Here is a 13,102-nt window from a genome sequence, read left to right as displayed (position 1 = left end):
GTCACTAGATAACGAGAAAATTTACCAAATAGAGATCGAATCCAGTGACGATGAAGATGAAGAAACTTTCTTTTAACATGGTTTTCTTAAAATTATTTTTATTAATAGACATTTCTATAGATATGTATTTATTCATTCAGTAACAAAAAAAAACGAGAAAAAAGCAACATTTTTTTAACAAGTTAGATCAACGAATTTCCAACTTATAATTGTCAGATTTTAATTTAGGACGACTAGGACATCAAACTGAACCGTCTGTATATAAATCTGACGCGCTCGAGTATTTCAAAAATCGGTCATGACTTGGTCGCGTCCAAATTGTCAGTCATTGAAATAGGACATTTTTTGGATTCACTTAACATTCCCTCTGAATATCTGACACGCTCGAATAACGTTTTTTTTACCTCTTTAATATATTAATACCTCTAGATTATAGCCCCCCCCCCCCCCTCACATACAAAAAAGGGCATGCTTGAAATAAACTTTTTTTTCGTTTTTGCACCTAATCTTCACAATCAAATAGGTCCCCATTACGCTTTAGTAACTACCGATTTAGCATACCCGCCTCCTCTACTATTAACAACGGACATGGGTTCTTCGAGCAATGTGCGCCGTTCACTGCGCTGCGCCTTAATTTTGACAAATATTATCGGGCGAATTATCATTACGGATAATTTTACTTTCAATATTGCACATGTGGGTGTTATAAGTTTGACCGCTTTGTGTGGACCGATTTGAATGCGTTTTTTTTTTAATCAGGTTTTCTAGCGATGGTTCTCAGACATGTTTTATCAAAATCGGTTAAGACATTTTTGAGATATTGAACTTTGAAGTGACAAAGGGGGTTTTCCAACTTTTCGGTAAGTACTTGACTTTTTTTTGCAAAAAAAGGTTTAAATTAAGTGGTTCACTTTTGCATAGGGCATGCTTCCCTCATAACAGGAATACTTTGGTCGACTTACCAATAACCCTGTATACCTAATGACAAATCAACGGGTCTCCGATTCAATGACGATTATGAAATTGGAATATCTACATTGGGATGTGTAGGTGAAATCATTGTTTGAATTTCATAAAATTTTATATACTTAGGTACGAGGTTCAGTCAGAGACCCGTTAAATGAAATACTGTTTAACTAAGAACGATGTTCTTTGGAAGTGGTTTGAAAAATATGTAGTTGAACGTAGTATGTAAGCGCTGTCTCGCCACGTCACCTGTTTTAAAGCCCATCAATATGCTTATTATGCTTTGTTCATTCGAACAGAGCAAAGAAGCTAAAATAAATACGTTACACATATTCTATTTCTATCTGTTATATAAAAGTGAACCGCCAGAACGGAAAAAAACGAGACGGAGCAGGATGGCGCTCTACAACACCATTTTGACACGTTTCTACCAAACAACGAATTATTTCTTTGGAATTTTAAAGCAGTTCGATTCTTTGACCTTGATATATTTATCTATGCCAGTGTTGTCATTCAGGGAAAAATAAATCTATTCATTATCCTGCATTGCAGTCTGTAAAGCTCATTAATCCATTCATTGCCGCGCGCCAGATAACGTACTTTGCTGCGATGCCGACGCTTCTGCAGAACAGACGCCCATCGGCGTTTTCGGCACTCTAGTTACAGATTTGTAGATATGCATAAGAAACCTCGTATGCGTTCGTAAACCTTTTGGGATTTTTTATTATCATTGTTTTTGTACAGGAGTAATGAATAATGTATTTTGTCGGAAAAGTTCGTATTTAGAACATTATTCACTAGATCTATAAGCAGGTGACTGACTATTCTACTAATCCTACTTATCCTACTTATTATATTAATAATTATAAATACGAAAGTTTGTGTGTGTGTGTGTATGTTTGTTACTCCTTCACGCTAAAATGGCTGGACAGATTTCGATGAAATTTGGTACGTAGATAGCTGGACATCTGGAATAACACATAGGCTACTTTTTATCCCGATCTTCCACGGGATAAAGATAAAATCTGGAAATAACAACCGCTGGGCTTAGAGTCATGAAATGTGGTATGAAGATAGCTGGATGTCTGAAATAACACATAGGCTACTTTTAATCCAATATTCCCACAGGACCTCAATGAAGATTACGATATATATTTTGGGATTTCCCACGGGAATTTTGTAAAATTCCTGAATTTCAATTGTAACTACCAGATCGAATATTTTACGCGTACGAAGCCGCGGGTAAACTAGTACTTATAAAATATCCAAGAAGTGTATACGTGCTCTTAATCTTTTATTCACTGAACCGACCTAAACCTTAACAAATGCGTATCAAAATATTACGTGCTTTATGTTTTCACCTACGACACTTGATATGACGAGCTTCTTATCATGCAACTGCTGCCTGTTTGTGTAAAACAGCTATTTGAACCCTTGTCACCATCTACGCCCCATGTTTATAATCTTAGCATTGTTTTTGAAAGCTGCCTTTTATTACTGGCTAGTAAATGTCTGTCATCCTTGGCGTCGAACAGTAAAAAAATCTAGTGTGTGTTTGTGTATTTTAAAAGTTAAAGAACTAGTCACCATCGGCCCAGGCATAAATTAATTGCAATTATATCTGGGTTGGTACTTTTTCAATATTGTTACACTAGCTACTACTATAATAATTACATATCAAAAACTCAAATATATATTTAATTATCTAGTCTATGCCTCTTTGATATGCAATAGTATCCGTTGTTGCGACTGTTTTTTTTTAATACATGGAGTTGTCACAAAGTTAAAGACTGTCCTCGGTCTTTCCAGGTTTTTATTGGTGTCGTGCGCCCTACAAGCGAGACGTTCAAGAAGGAATCTCAACTAGAGCAATTCCGCATGGAATACCGCACGAGACACTCCATCGACGGTCAGATCATCCAATGCGAGAAGCGCATCGCCCTCGTCACGGGATACATGACGGACGAAGTCCACGGAGTCAATGCTATGAACTTCATGCACCGGGATGACGTCCGCTGGGTCATCATTGCGTTGAGGGAAAGTAAGTTCTGATCTGCGAAGCACTGCGATTGTTTTTTTTTTTGCGTTATACTTAGGGCTCACGCCAGCTGACGCGGTTTACACGGAGCGGGTGGACGCCTATTAAAAAATACCATGAGCAGCGCTAACTGCACGCGTCGCGTGCGCCGGATTTTAACCGCACCAGCAGGCGTGCGTGCGCCCGCTCCGTGCACCCGCGCCAGCTAGCGCAGGGCCTTAGACGGTTAGTGCCTCGTCACGTTAGAACTATTTTGCACGGCGAATATTAAGAAGCTTCAAGTAGTTACTGTTAATTTCAGCTGCATTTTGTTTAGCCCTATTGGAATTTTCCGGGGTTGATAGTTTTGAAGCATGAAGCGAAATTCGAATAGGTATTTAATGTAAAATATTTATTACATGTATGTATTTATCTTAACTAAAGTAATTATATTAGGCGTGTTATATTTCTCAAGACGTGGTTGACGATGCTGTATCTAAGTACATATTTCAATTTACATATTATTATCAATGTAATAAGTATCTATTTGCTATTTGCATTTATCACTTGTTTACTGTCTGTGCATCTGGCATGTTACGAGTATCATTATCATTTCTAATAGTCATTACTTCTGATAAATAATTTCTACTTTCCCATTGCTTTGCATAACGACAGCAAATTATATAATAAGTAACTACGAGTATTATAGCGATAACTACTTACCCATCTTTATTTACGTATTACCTAGGTACTTATCATGTTTAGTCTATACCTTACTGACATTAGTTATATAGCTTCGGGTTATTAAGAGTATAAGCACATACCTATTTGATACTTTGAACTCAAACACGTGAGGTAGGTACTTGCGTCGTGATAAGTGACATTCATACTATACCATACACTTGACTTACGTAAGTATATCATCAGTCCATAAACGACCCGCCAATTCAACATACCTACTACAATTTCTCTATCAAAAGTTCAATACAGATATCAGAGCCAGATTCACAGGGAGGGCATCCGGGCGTTCGGCTCCGAGGCCTGAACAAGGGAAAGGTTTCAACAAATAGGGCTTTAAAAATCCAAATTCTCTGGTCAATCGTTGCCCAAGGCCTTCAGATCTCCAAATCCGACCCTGACAGAAATGAGCGAACAATTTCTTACAGACTTAAACGTCAACTTAATTTTTTGAGGCATAACAGAATTAGCGTTTTGCTATAATTGGTATACTATACAAAGAAACATCAAAGTAATCATAACTTTCGATTTAATTTACTGTTCTCATAGTAGGACAATCGAACAATTTGGTATAGGTAGACCAAAACGTCAACTTATTTTTTAAAGCTGAACAGAATTAGCACGATTTAACTATAATTAGGTACTTATAAATAAATAGTAATAAATAAATAAATAAATATCACGGGACAATTCACACCAATTGACCTAGTTCCAAAGTAAGCTTAGCAAAGCTTGTGTTATGGGTACTAAGCAACGGATAAATATAATTATATAGATAGATACATACTTAAATACATATTAAACACCCAAGACCCGAGAACAAACATTCTTATTTTTCATACAAATATCTGCCCCGACACGGGAATCGAACCCGGGACCTCAAGCTTCGTAGTCAGGTTCTCTAACCACTAGGCCATCTGGTCGTCTACTTATACAAATAAACATCAAAGTACTTGATCATAACTTTCGATTTATTTTACTGTCTGTTTTATTCGACTGGACACCGAAACACAACAGTGCAAGCACTGCTGCTTCACGGCAGGATTAGCGAGCAAGATGGTGGTAGCAATCTGGGCGGACCTTGCACAAGGGCTACGACCATTTATTCATTGCATCACGTTTATACATAGCAGTTGTTACAATTCGGTATAGTCACATAAATTGTGTCTTCATAGTGACCTTCTTTTTAAACCGTTACGTTATCTACTGCGGAATAGAAAGACACTTAAATTCACACTGCTTATCATGTTCTATTCTAACTCATCTCTAGAACCATCACACTTAGGGACAATCATTGCTGATTCCAGTGTACGACCAACACCGTCTGTACGGTGAATCTTGCTACCGGCTTATGATGAAGAACGGTCAATTCATATACATGAGGACCAGAGGATGCCTAGAGGTCGAGAGTAGCACCAAAGCTGTTACCAGCTTCGTGTGCACAAATACGGTGATGAACGCTACTGAAGGCCAGCATCTCATTAGAATGATGAAGAAGAAGTTCACTCTTCTTGTGAACAATAACGAGGAACCGCCGCAAGAACCTGAAGTTACTGACGTGAGTTTCGATGATAGTACAGCTATAAAAAGCATTCTTTGAGAACTACAGCTATTGTTCTTATAAAAAACGAAATCAAATATTTTGAATGAACTTTCTTTTTTTATTTCTACTTAAATCTTATTAAAGTTGAAATAAGTCTCTGTCAGTTATTTTGTAACTACAAATGTAATTTACAGATAAATGATGAGTCTTTACCAGTAGAAGATCCTCGACAGCTTGAAAAAGTGATCCTCCATCTGGTAACCAACTTACCGTCGCCGCAGCCTGAGGAAAGAGAGATGAGCCTGTCACCCGACGGCACCAAGCCGCCCGTCCATCTCGCCATTATCCCGCCTCGCAAAGAACGTATCGTTAGCGCCATTGAGAAAATATACAGTGTCATCAAAACCTTCAAAAACCCAAACATCGACAAGGACGTGAAACGCAAGAAAGTAACCAGTCAATGCGTGCAAGAAATCTCAGAACCCGTTCTTAACATAGACACCACTCCAAAGAACAGTCTAAGCGGAACGTTACCAAAAATCACGACGATCGGTACTTACCGCAATCAGAATATGGATGACTTCGGACAAATATTCCAAAACGTCGATACAAATCCGGTTAGTGTCGAGGTAGTCACTGAACCTATCGTTTTCAGCGACTATATGGCTCAGCAACCAAATAAGCCAGCAAAGTTCAACTTCAGCAAAATCAGTGCTGATTGCGAGATTGTGAATCTGGAATTGCCGGGCACTAGTGCCGCTGGCACAGCCGTGAAACGCCCCAGCGAATACCAGTACGAAGATGGGTCTTACAAAAAGAAAATGTTGCCAAATGATAATGAGTCTGAAGAACAGGTCAATGGCCGCACGTCTTCCACTTTAGAGAACTTTTTCAATGAAGCTAGTAAGTATCAAAATATCTCTGCCCAGGTATTTATGTAAATGAAGCCAGGCAAAACACCTATCTAATCGTTTGTTTTAAATACTTTGTTTTCAGTTTCCACTTCGCAATTCTGCCAGATTAATGCTGCCCTAATATCATTAGAGAACACTATAGACCCATCGTTCCCGGATCTTCTAGTAAGTGCATATTGCAACTGAACTAAAACAAGTATGTTTTAGTATCCTTATTCAATAAATTAAGTATATAGGTACCTACCTATTTTTTGATTTAGTTTTAATCCGATAGAATCATTCACTCTAAAATACTTTGCAATGATATAGACGTCATTTTGCAGATATCCCAGGACGTACAGGACATACTGGGCGAGCTAGAATGCGAGCCAGAAAAACCGCCGGACGAACAACGAAGCCCTAATTGATTAGCTTCATTCACAAGCTACGACGCTAATTTATTTATATTGTCAAATAATACGCGACGTTGTGTATGAAGTGACATTTCCCGCGGCAGGTAATTGGATCTATAACTACTTAACGCTTCAAGATGCGTGAAAGACGCAAGCAGTGCTATTAAGAGTAAGAAGTGCAAACCGCTATTCAGAGTAATGCTCAATTATAGAATTCCCTCACTTAGGTTTAGTACTTGTGAAAGAGATGCATCTAGCCGTTCTTGCGTAGATATGGTCCAGATACATGGATGAGCAACAAACCTGAAATCCTGAACTCTATTTGTGTTCAGTGCTTTTTAATTTTGTTCTCAGTTACATAACGCTGGCTCTACATTTCACTAACTATTCAAGTTTGCTTCTTCACCGCTTACATGCAAAACGATTCAGAAATTGCATCTCTTTCTCTCTTGCAATCACTCACCAGTAAAGAAGTTCACCTATCCTTTGCCAGCATGAGAAACATTTAAAAATTGGAGCTCATTTTGAAACCATCTCTAAATTTCGTTTACTCAAAGCAAAATATACAGCTGTCTCTTCGTCGAAAAGACGCAGGTAGTTATTTATATCTTTGCAATGGCTACTGGCACAAACTATTTGAACAGACGAATCTTACAGTAAGCGCTAATTTAAAAAATGAGTTATTTGTCAAATAATTATGGTTAGCATATTATATTTTCATCTTCTTGGTCAGATGAAGTTAAAATTATTGTTTATAATGATATTATGAACATTTGCGCGCGATTACATTTTTTGCATATGCGAATGTAGCGATTTATTTACCACGAATTTGGATTGCAGTAGCAAGAAGCGTTTTTATTAGGTGCAATGGACTACTTAACGTAATGTATTTTCATATTTATCCAGTAAAGTAACTTACAATGGGAATTCAGTTCTATTTAATTTAAGGTCTTGTTTATTTCGGATGTTGGAAATTTAGTGTACTAATCAATACTTACGACGATGTTTGTAATACCACTTTGTACCATTATGTTGTTTTAGACCAAAAAAAACTTTGTTAAATACCGTGTGGTACGATAACATTTGAAGTCGTATTCTATATGTTGCAAAAAAAACACGTAGATATTATTTACCTAGACCTAAAAAAAAGTAAAAAGGCACGGGCAGTATTTGAAACTGCTCGTTTTATCGCTTGATTCGATTATCAACAAATATCCAGCAACTTTTATTCTTATGTCCTCTTTGTACATAGGCACCTTATTATAAACGTACGTGATCGCGCTGCGCGACACCTGTCACTAACATTTAATAAAATATTAAAACGAGGTTTTTAAACGAAATTTCAAACATCGTTTCAGAAACCAGGCAAGCAGGCTCGGGTATTATCTCACATTGAGGCAGTCAAATGTCTGAGCAATTAAGAAGGTTTAATCTTGTATAGGTTTCGGCAGAGTAGAGGTAATTATTGTGTTTAATCTCTCGCTTACTGCCACCAAATATGGAGAAGAAGTGATTATAAATATTAAATTGAACAGAGGCGAAAATGTACATGTCGATGTAAGGAGAAAAATTAGTGTTATATATAACTAACTGTTTGAGTTTAAGAGGACAAGTGGGACCAAGATTTAGCTTTTTGTACTAACACTTTCATTTGAGATTATTGTCTCATAAATATCATAGATCAGTTGAGATTTTTATATTTATAACAGTTTTAGCTCTAGATGTAAATAGCAAATGCAGATACATGGACCTACTTGTCGCCTTAAAAGGTTTTTACTTTAAGTTAATGTAGCATTAAGGACATAATCATTGTACTCGTACGTGCCCATAATTTCAGATTACTTACGGGTATTTTTCTTGTCGACGTAATTGCGTGCAGATGTATGAAGATTAATTTAAGGTTAACAATTTGATTCATTATTACTCGTAGCTGTGTTTGTGTTTAATCGAGTAGGCTACAAAGTTTAAGGTATAATTAATCGTTAACTTAGTTGATTGTTGAGTGAACCACCACACTGAAGTTCATATTATGTTGTCGTGGAAGCAATGCAGAAACGCGTCTCGTTTGTTTTCTTGTTGTTTTTACGCTGGTATTACTGATCAGTATAGAATTACTGACGCAGTTCAAATTGCGCAAAAGAAGCATAATTTAAGCTCCAGTGTAGTCGGTCCCTAAAACGTTTTCTCTTTCTTTTCTAAATTAAAATATAAGCGTTCTGTTTCTGTATATTGATTGAGAGGAAACCGATGACAAACAATTTGAATTATTTAAAATGCTTTAAATAATTTTGACACCTCCTACGTTATACTGTACAAGTGCATAATCAATTAAACAGGAGAGCTGTTCAAAAGGTTCCAAAAACTTGTAACTTTCTCATTTGATGATATAACTTTTCAAAATTTTGCATTGGTTCCAAAGAAAATATTTGCTTCTACCTGTATTCATGGAATTTTGAAATTTCTTTTAGTTTTTAGAGAAAATTGCAGATACACTACTATACGCGTATTTTACATCTTGTAGTTGTGCGGTATACTGAGCTAATACCACTTGCTCCAGTATACGGCGTAATGCGTTAGATTACTGATCTAACGATATTTTTATATTGTATATGAATTTTTAGATGAAATACTTATATGGTTGCAATGAACAATAAAACAGATGCTCTTTACCTCATCTATTGATTTATAAACGTTTTATCACTTGCATCAATATACGCTAACATTAGCAGGCCACTTGTACCAATATACCGCTAGTAATGTTTTAAACGTGCTATACAAAATACAGAAATATACTTTATAAAAAACCTCACTTGAAATATAAAGTTTTATTTTAGAAAAGTAATTGTATTAAGTGCTTTAAATTAATGGAAGCACATTCAATGGATTCGTATTCCTGTTCAAATGTGTACTTCGTATTTTATTGTGAAAGGTCCTCATGTGACAAATATCGCATCGCACCCATTTGTACATAACGGTTAGCTTTTTGTGCCTCTCAGGGTTCCTCCCAAAGGGTATAAACGGAAACCCTACTTCTATATACTACTTCGCTGTCCGTCCGTCTGTCACCAGCTGTATCTCATGAACCATGATAGTTAGACAGTTGAAATTTTCACAGATTATGTATAACTGTAGTCGATATAATATATAATATATATATAACAAAAAATAGACAGAGTGAATTTTTAAGGGCCCCATACAACAAAGTATTTTTTGCCAGTTTTTTGCAATCCTAATGAAGTTGTATAGATGGTATGAACCCTTCGTGCGCGAGTCTGATTAGCACTTTGCTTAAGCAAGCTTTGACATGAAATATTGAGTCAAAGTCAAAATATCTTTATTCAATTAGATTGAACAAGCACTTATGAATGTCAAAAAAATCTACCACCGGTTCAAAACTCTGTTGAGAAGAGTCTGGCAATAAACCTAGGTAATATTTTGAAAACAGATTTACAAATCATATTTTAGTGATATCTATACATCCAAGTATTAGCACAAACTACATATTTTAAAACAGTTCTCAATTCGCTATTTGGAGTAAGCACTCGCCAATGCGGATCGGAATTATTTCCAAATTTCCCTATCCATGATATATCATTAATTTTAATAACGCCTTATATATTAAAGTCTTCTTGACAATAGATTTCAATTTGTGTCTGTTTCTGAGTCTTTGGAAACTTCTATAACTTCATACGTTTACCCGTTTTCGCCAGTATACCATTTCTTAGGTGTGTATAAAAAAATGTGTATAGGGGTTATTAAAAATCTGTACTATACTTTAAACCACATTAGGGCTACTAATTACTAATATGATCCAAGTAGAAAAAATACTGTGATTCGAAAAAAAAAAGTTTTGCATGGAAGTGGAGTCGCAAGAAGACTTTCTAATTTCGATGTTTTCCCACTTATATCGTATTAGTAATCAGTAGCCCTAATATGGGTTACAGTATAGTACAGATTTTTTTATCAACCTGTAGGTATTATGAAATTTACTGTTCTCATTTTAATTAAAGCATGCATGCCTTCGCCTTCTTTTTGGGGATGCTCAACTACCAGAATGCAATGTAATACTGCAATGTTATATTTATAGCACGCGTACATGTAGGTATAGCCGAGGAACTGAATCACGTACTGGTACTGGGGTGGAACCGTTGTACTACCAATGTTATGTTGACATCCATACATTTGCCAAAGAAATCATAGCGAAATAGATCACGAAAAGGTTTCACATTGATTTAGTTTCCATGACTGTCTATGAGAAATACGGCAATTGTGGTCTTGCCCTCCGCAATTGTCAGACCCAAACATGTTTTTTTTATATATACTATCAAATTATGTGTTCGTAGAACAGTTTAAACGGTCCGCACCGCAGCGACGGCTAGCGCGTACACTGAGGCAACTGCCAGTTACACTGGACTCCCCGGCCCCGCGACAATATCGGTGCCGCGTATAGTGGTGCATGTCGGTTGCCTCAGTATACGTTGTACCGATTAGCAAAAACGGTGTTAGATGCATAAATATACGTCACTTTATTTCCAAAACTAATAGGAATATCCGTACAAATTTTTTGTGGTAGGTAAATAAGAAATATTAATCACAAAATTGCAAAAAACTAAAAATCAGAAATTTGTCACTTGTACCAGTATACGTAGGAGGTGTCGATTTATTGAATCAGGCGTTACTTTGCGGAGGTCTATATCAATGAACTGAGCAAAGTAATTGGTCCATGTAATTAAAGAAAATGCTGTCAAAAAATATACTTAAATGAAACATAGGTATTGTGACTGTTTAAATAAAACTCGACAAGTCGTTTAAGGATATATACCTTTATGTTATGACGTTAATAAGGCGTTATAAGTCGCCGGAGCTTGCGCCTGCGTTCGCAAGTGATAAAGTAAATGCTAATAAAATAATAAAGCCTATGTCACTTTGTTAAGAAAACCTTAAGTATTTTAGCAGAAAAAAATCGAATATATCGTTTTCTTCTCAAATTAGTTGTTAAGTTATAAAATTTAAATATGAAACTGCGGATTGCCCCCGGCACAAAATTTGATGTTAATGGATACTTTAGATAAAATTATTTTTGATGAAGACGAATTACGTTTAAGCGGAGCCTATCTTGACTGATTATTTTGTAATTATAGAAATTATGCGTTTTTCATTAACACCATATTCTCATAGTGATCTCAGTTTGTACGGTTTTCTAGGGAAACTAAGGCCTGTAGCGTCACTTTTATACTATGTATATCTAACTGTCGCTGGGTATCACCGCTAAATATGTAGGTAATTTTGAATTACAAGGGTGGCCAACTTCATTAGACACAAAACTGTTTCCTGACTAGAAACTGCACGATCTAATAATTATATTTTTGTCGTTCGTACCTCGACCGGTTGGCCACCACTGATGATGTATTAAACTATTATAATAGGTACCTAAGTTCAAGTGTCATCAAACTTACTCGAGAAATTTTAGCAAGTGTTTGAGCAAGTTTTCTGATAAACGCTGTTAATCACATTTTTCACACGTTACTTATATGAACATCATGAAATGTACGACTACTTTTCTATCAAAACTTTTATCAGTCACGATTTAAAAAATTATTTTTTTTTGTATTAGTACTCAGACAAACTTGTACAACCACTTGCTATAATATTCGGAATTAGTTTTTTAAAAGTCAATGCGACAGTTGTATATGCGCCTTAAATATATATATAGGTGTCGCGAAGTTTTTTATCGTTATTGCGGGTCACGGATCTAGAAGCCACAAGCGCGTATATTTTTAAGATCACTAGAATAGGTCTTGTTAGAATTTTTATCAAAAACTGCTTTGTTCGGGGATATTTTAAATTAGCTTATATTTTTAAATTAGCTCATAGTGAGATAGCATGTGCATCTACACGTTTTTTCTTTTTTTGAGATTATCGTAGGCAATCATTAGTTTTAATTCATTAGGTGGCATGACAATGACTGACTAAAAGGAAATAATGTATACATTCGTACGTTTTAACATGTTTTTATCAAGACCCACCCACTTAGCGCCATCGTCTGGGCGAAAGCCGTTCCCATCAGGTACCACAAATATCTTGTCACCGACAAAAAGAATCAAAAATTAGAAACGATTTTTTTTCTGGGAACAACAAAATCAAAACAGATAATGGGTTTTAAAAGGAAACAAATCAAAGTTTAGCTATGGATACGAGTACCCAAATAGAAAAATAAGTACGTTTTCAAGCGGAGCACTTACAATGCCTTGAAAAATATGTACGCATCATACATAACAGCAGTTAAATATGTAAAAAAAATTCGGATGCAACTTATTTTACAGCGCCATCTAGTTGTCATTCCCAATAAGACTTGAGTTTCGTATTCAAATTTTTGTAAGGAGAGTTACGTAAAACAATGATTTAAAATGATCATTTTGCGAAAGGCTGCTGGTAGAAGCTGGATGCATCTAGCCGAGGACAGGGCGCAATGGCGCTCATTGGGGGAGGCCTATGTCCAGCAGTGGACTGCTATAGGCTGGTGATGATGATG

At 36.1% G+C, this 13,102-nt stretch overlaps 1 protein-coding gene across 1 annotated transcript in view; it reads left to right on the top strand.

Moving 5' to 3' along the window:
- LOC141427522 (uncharacterized) overlaps positions 1-13,102 on the top strand; it is a 63,818-nt gene that overhangs the window by 32,286 nt on the left and 18,430 nt on the right. The window contains exons 6-11 of the mRNA XM_074087086.1: positions 2,776-3,007; positions 5,029-5,279; positions 5,459-6,167; positions 6,261-6,343; positions 6,502-6,574; positions 8,012-8,127. Of these exons, the coding sequence (XP_073943187.1) occupies positions 2,776-3,007; positions 5,029-5,279; positions 5,459-6,167; positions 6,261-6,343; positions 6,502-6,574; positions 8,012-8,127 (1,464 nt within the window). The remainder of the gene's footprint in view (positions 1-2,775; positions 3,008-5,028; positions 5,280-5,458; positions 6,168-6,260; positions 6,344-6,501; positions 6,575-8,011; positions 8,128-13,102) is intronic.

Source organism: Choristoneura fumiferana, chromosome Z (genome assembly GCF_025370935.1).
Source record: "Choristoneura fumiferana chromosome Z, NRCan_CFum_1, whole genome shotgun sequence".
NCBI classification, from domain to species: Eukaryota; Metazoa; Arthropoda; class Insecta; order Lepidoptera; family Tortricidae; genus Choristoneura; species Choristoneura fumiferana.
This window is presented reverse-complemented; position numbering and strand designations above follow the sequence as displayed.